The sequence below is a fragment of the Miniopterus schreibersii genome, assembly GCF_964146895.1.
Source record: "Miniopterus schreibersii genome assembly, chromosome: 3".
Classification (NCBI taxonomy): domain Eukaryota; kingdom Metazoa; phylum Chordata; class Mammalia; order Chiroptera; family Miniopteridae; genus Miniopterus; species Miniopterus schreibersii.
This window is the reverse complement of record NC_138103.1, coordinates 22,944,860-22,950,859: the sequence shown is the minus strand read 5'-3', so window position 1 is coordinate 22,950,859 and position 6,000 is coordinate 22,944,860. Positions and strand designations below refer to the sequence as shown.

The 6,000-nt window shown below is 48.2% G+C and overlaps 1 protein-coding gene across 2 annotated transcripts in view; it reads left to right on the top strand.

The window, feature by feature from the left end:
• Window positions 1-871: 871 nt before the first annotated feature.
• TMC7 (transmembrane channel like 7) overlaps window positions 872-6,000 on the top strand; it is a 49,758-nt gene continuing 44,629 nt past the window's right edge. The window contains exon 1 of one of the 2 annotated variants that reach the window (XM_081133271.1): window positions 872-1,048. In XM_081133271.1, the coding sequence (XP_080989397.1) occupies window positions 982-1,048 (67 nt within the window). In that variant the 5' untranslated portion in view covers window positions 872-981. The remainder of the gene's footprint in view (window positions 1,049-6,000) is intronic. The other variant, XM_081133270.1, reaches the window with a different exon arrangement.

Here is a 6,000-nt window from a genome sequence, read left to right as displayed (position 1 = left end):
CCTTTCCCTCTCCCTTCCACTTTCTCTAAAAAATGCAATGGAAAAATATCCTCTGGTGAATATTAACAAAAAACAAACAAAAAAAGGCGTGTTGATGTTGACCTTGATTCTCTGCCTTAAGTGTTTGTCCAGTGTTACCCAGGTAAAGTTACTGGTGCTCCCCACCCTCCTCTTTCCATACTGTCCCCCTTCTGTCCTCTTTGGAAGGAAGTCACTGTGTGCAGGTCACTGTGTGCAGCTCACAAAAAAGATGGGCAGCTAAGCTCCACCTCCTGGAAACACTCATGCCCATTATTTGGAATTCTTGAGCAGAGGACACTTCCCCATTGACGATTACATTGATTTGCTTGGCATTTACTTTTAATTCTGTTTTAAACTGTACCTGAATAGATGTATACGGGCAGAGAAGAAACATGGATACGGTGTTAAAATTTAACAAACACGGCATAAAGGAAAAACCCCGTCTGGCACCTTTCTCACCCAGCTCCCCACTCGAGGGAGATCTTACGCATTTATAAACACGTGCAAACAGACTCCCCGCCGCCCCCGTTTTGTACCCAAATGGTAACTTACTAGAAACACTTGTTTGCCGTTTATTTTTATTATATTTTAAAAAAATTTTAGTGAGACATGTGGGAGGCCGTCCCTTATCAGGCCTCTGGATGGAGCTGCCCGGGGTCTCCAGCCGCGGTTCCCGTCCCTGAGCGGGGAGGCGGCGGGGCTGACATCACCCCACCCGCGGCGGCACATCCTGGCCCCGCGCGCCCCGCGCGCCCCCCTCGCCGCCCGCGCCCCCCGCGCGCCCCGCCGCCCCTGGAGCGGTCCAGCGCGCGGCCCCGGGAAGAGCGGTGTCCGCGCCCCGCCCCGGCCTCTGTGACGTCCGCGCCGGAACCTGGAATCCCGGCTCCGGCGGGGAGGCCAGGAGGCGGCGGCGCGGCCGGAGCGCGTCTCCCGCGGCCTCTCGGGGCGCGGGGCGCAGCCATGAGCGAGCCGGGCTCCAGCGCGCTCCCGCCCGGAAAGCCCAGGAAAGCGCCCTTCGTGCACCCAGGTAGGGCGGCGGGGCGGTGTCGCTAGTGTCGCTAGTGTCGCTAGCGGTCGGAGGGCGCACGGCGCGCGCGGGGTGCCCGGACGCGTCGCGGGCCCAGCCTCCGCCCACCTCCCCGTCTTTGGGGAAAGCGGGCTCCCTCATTCCTGCTTTCTCTCCTCCAACCAGTCCTCCCGCGGTTAAGAGGGCGCACGTCCCACCAAAGGAGCACTGCGGCGGGAGTCCGGACCGCGGTGGCTTTGCCATCCAGTTGCTGGCCGAGGGATCCCCTGCGAGTCTCCAAAGAGCCTTATCTGTTCAATGAAAAGATTTTGAGGTTCCCCGCCAGTTCTAACACTCTGGGAGGAGGTGCCAGCCCCCAGACGTTTCAGGGTTTACGATCAGATGGGCTCGGAGCCGAGTTCTGCCTCAGCTCTTTATGGTTGTGTGATCTTTGGTAAGTGGCTTTGCCTTCTCGGAGCCTCGGGCTCTTAAACAGTAACATGGGAATAGGATGTTGGTGGGGTTGGCGCAGAGAAAAATGTATGAAGTGCCTAGCGCAGTGTCCGGTGCAGAGAAAGCCCAATAAATGGTAACCAAGCAAGCATTATAAGGCGTGTGTTTTTGGTCTTTTTGGTTTTTTTTTCTTTTTTCTTGGGGGAAAGTTGTGTCCTGCTCTGTGAAATTTTACAGAATTACGTACAGCCTTCACCCAGTCAAGACAGAAAAGTTGCCAGCATCCAGGCAGGCTTCCTTGTAGCATTTGTATCTTATATTTGTCCTTAACAAGACACAAGACGGCACTGTGAGTTTTATCTGCAGTGTTTTCTCTAATTCAGTTTGAGAATAGTGGTTTTGTTACAAGGATTTACAGTAAAACATGAGTGGAGATTTTGCCATTAGGCCCTTATGATTGGATTGTTCTCAACGTCTAGAAGATGACAAAGAAAAGACATCTAGACAGGACTGAAACCCTGGGAATTTGCTCAGGAATCAGAACTCAGACTGAGTTTGATGATAATTCTTTTTTGTCTCATTATTAATACTGCTGGCATCAGCTCAGTTCTAACTTTTCAATAATGGCCTTCAAGGATTTTTTTAGTTGGTTTCTGTTTATCTTCCTCTTATTTTAGCACAATCACATTTAAGATGCCAATAATGGTTTCATATACAAGAGGGCATGAGATTAATCCTTTTTGGATCTCTACTGGGTGTTTAAGGGACCTCTAAACATCTTTTTTATGAGTATTATAACTGGTCCTTCTAAAGTCTCCCCCATCCCTTGGACAGATGGTATTTTTGACCTTGTACCCATCAGCATGGGTTGGAAGGCTCAGAAGGGACATGTTTATAACTTTGTAGCACTTTGTAAACTGTTAAGCTTTATATGGGCATCATGGGAGTACAGTTGGAGGTGCGCAGGAGACAAAGGGGATCTGGTTTACAGAATGGGCCTTGTGCTTCCTTCTAATCAGGGGTGGGGAACCTTTTTTCTGCCAAGGGCCATTTGGATATTTATAACATCATTTGTGGGCCATACAAAATTATCCACTTAAAAATTAGCGTGCTGTATTTGGTCAAACATTTAATTAACTCACCCCTAATGTGATCTCTGGCACTGCTTCTCTTGGGTGAGGCCTTGGCAGGGTCAGACCAAATGTTTTTGAGGGCCGTATAGATGGCCTGCGGGCTGGATGTTCCTCACCCCTGTTCTAAATGATAAAACAGATCATACCACTCCCCTTTGTAATTAAAACTTTCCAGTGGCTTCCCATTGCTCTGAGTATTAACTCCAGGCTTTTCTGTGGTGGCCAACAAAGCCTGGTGATTTGACCCCAACTTCTTTCCCCCTCATCACCCTTAACCCATTCTGCTCCAGCTACACTGGCTGCCTTCCCATTCCTCCAACATATCCAGCTTGTTTCTGCCTCAGGGCCTTTGCATCTGCTGTTCTCTTTGCCTGTACTACATTTCTCTTTGCTCTTTGTATGGCAGCCTCCACTTCCTCCTCCTGTCAGGTCTCAGCTCAAATGTCCTTTCAGAGAGGTGGACCTCTGGAGGCATCTTGGCTGAAGAAGTACCCCCATCTCACTTTCCCTGACCCCATTACCTTGCTTATTCCTTCAAAGCACTTAAGTGCTTGGCGCCTCAGTTTCCTTACATATTAAGTGGAAATGACAGCACCTACTTCAGGGGGTTATTATAAAGATTAAGAGATTTGATTTATATAAAGAACTTCAGGTTTGCATTAATTATCTATGCTGTGTTACAAATTACCCCAAACTTAATGGCTTAGAACAGTAATACTCATTATCTTCCGGTTTCTGATGATCAGGACTTTGGAATGACCTGTCGAGGTAGTTCTGACTCAGGGTCTCTCATGAGGTTGCAGTCATGGTGTCAGCCAGGTATGCAGTCATCTGAAGGCTTGCCTGTGGCTGCAAGATCCCTTCCCAGATTACAAAGTGATAGTGGCTATTGGCAGGAGGCCTCATTTCCTTTCCATGTGGACCTCCCAGGGGCTGCTGAGTGTCATCATGCCTTGGCAGCTGCTTTCCCCCAGAGCAGACGATCTAAGAGAGAGCAAAGCAAAAGCTATAATGCCTTGATGATCTGGTGTGGGAAATCACACTGTGCTATTTCTGCGATATTTTATTGGTCACATGGGTAAGTCCCATTCAGTGTGGAAGGAACCTTTATAAAGGTGTGAATGTCAGGATATTGGGGGAGAGGATGGATCACTGGGACCCATCTTGGAGACTGGCTGCCATGGGACCCTGGGAGTGTTAACTGCTGTTGTTAATTAATGTCTCTGCCTCTCCCACTAGATGATAAGTTCCAGGAGGACAGGGGCTGGGCCTGTTTGGCTCACCCTTGCATCCCCATCCTTAGCACAGTATTTGGTGCATAGTAGGCCTTCAGTAAATATTAGTTGAGGGATGCCCTTCGTGGTTTGGCCCCTGTCTTAGCTCCCATATGTCCCTCACATCCACCTAATGGTCTGCATGTTGTTTCTTGTGCCTGAGAAGCTCCTTCTGTTCCCTTTCCCGTGGGGGCCATTTACCTTACTAAGGCATGCTGCTCTGCTCTTTTTTCAATCTGGTGCCAATTCCCCCCCAAAGCCTTCCCTGATTACCTCTCCTCCCACAGGCTGGACTCTATATTCCTTCTCTGTAACCCACACAGATACTGTCAGAGTATCCACGGAACTGTATTCTCAATTCTCCTGAGTTGTTTTGCTTTTAAGAGTAGGGATGGTGTTCAGACACTGACTTAACCTCTTATAAGCCTGTGGTCAGGTGGAATCATAGCCAGTGATAGAAAGTTCTCTTTGGCCAGCTTTGCAGCTTTCATTGCCTTGGTAACTGTTCATTATTACCCCATCCCCTGTGTTATACAAATTTCCAAATTATGAAAACAATAAAGATTGTGTATAACAGAAAGTCTTTGTGGTGAGAGTTCTACTCATCAGCTTCATATCTAGAGATCACATTTCTGGCCCAGACATTTTATTGTTGCTTTAAAAAAAAGCCTTGTGGTGTTGAGCAAGTTACTTCCTTTTCTGAGCCTCAGTTTCCCCATCTATAAAGTGGATGTTCTGATAGCAGTAGAAGGTGCAGGATCACTTTGACCCAGGGCCCCTAGAGATGACTGACATCTGAGCCAGTCCCTGTCTACCTCTCCAGCCTCCACGCCTGCTGCACCCCCTTACCCCGCAGGCCCCAGCCACCCGCTTGTCCCTCTTTGTGTTTCCTTCCTCGTGTCTTTGTAGTCACTGTTCCCTCTGCCTGACACACCCTTGATTGACCCTGATCTTCCTGGAGCCACCTCCTCACACTTCTGATATCAACTTGAATGTCACCTCCTCCAAAAGGCAAAAACCCCACCAGGAGACATTTTGGGGGACCCCTGGACCCCTCAGCCCTATGATGTCTGGCATGTTCATTGTTTGTTGAATAGAATGACTCTTCTTTGCCAAATCTCTCTGATATTCCTGACACTGAGCACTTCATACCAGGTCATCTTCATCTAGCATGCATGCAGTGACTGTTTTTCTAATTGAGGTATAATTCACATCACAGAATCAACCATTTGAAAGTGTACAGTTCAGCAGCATTTAGTACATTCATAGTGTTAGGCAGCCATCACCTCTATTTAGTTTTAAAATATTTTCATCACCTCAAAGGAATCCCTGTGCCCAGTAAGCAGTCACTCCCTGTTTCCCCTCCCCCAGACGCCTGGCTACCACCGATCTGCTTTCTGTCCCTGTGGATTTACCTATTCTGGACATTTCATATAAGTGGAATCACGCAATATGTGGCCGTTTGTGGTGTTTGTTTTTTTCACTTACAATAAGTAACATTTTTGAGGTTCATCCATGTTGTAACATGTATCGGTACTGGACTCCTTTTTATGGCTGAATAGTATTCCATTGGTTTATCCATTCATCCATTGATGCACATTTGGTGTTTCCACCTGTTGGCCATTAGAAAAAATGCTGCTGTGAACATTTATGTACAAGTTTTTGAACATCTGTGTTCAGTTATTTGGGGCATGTACCCAGGAGTGGAACTGCTGGATAATATGGTAATTTTGTGTTTAACTTTTTGAAGAGGGGCCAAACTCAGAGACTCCTGACCCTTCTGTGGGGAGTGACTATGACCATCATCTCATTGTTCAGTGGGGGAACTGAAGTGACTCAACCAAGATGATCCAATCACCACAATGTGGTTGCTGGCAGAATTACAACCTGTGTGATGGCTTCAGAGCCACTGACCTCTCCTCTCTCTTCCTCAAGGGCACCGCTCTTAGGAGGGGACCTGGAGGGCCCAGATGGGACTGTATTTGGATTGATCGCATCTGCCAGAGAGTGAGACTTGGTCTGGGCCTTTGAAGCCCGGAACACCTAGAAGGGTTAATTCTCATAACAGAATTCACTAAACATCCCCCTTAGACTCCTCCTGTGAGGGGAGTTG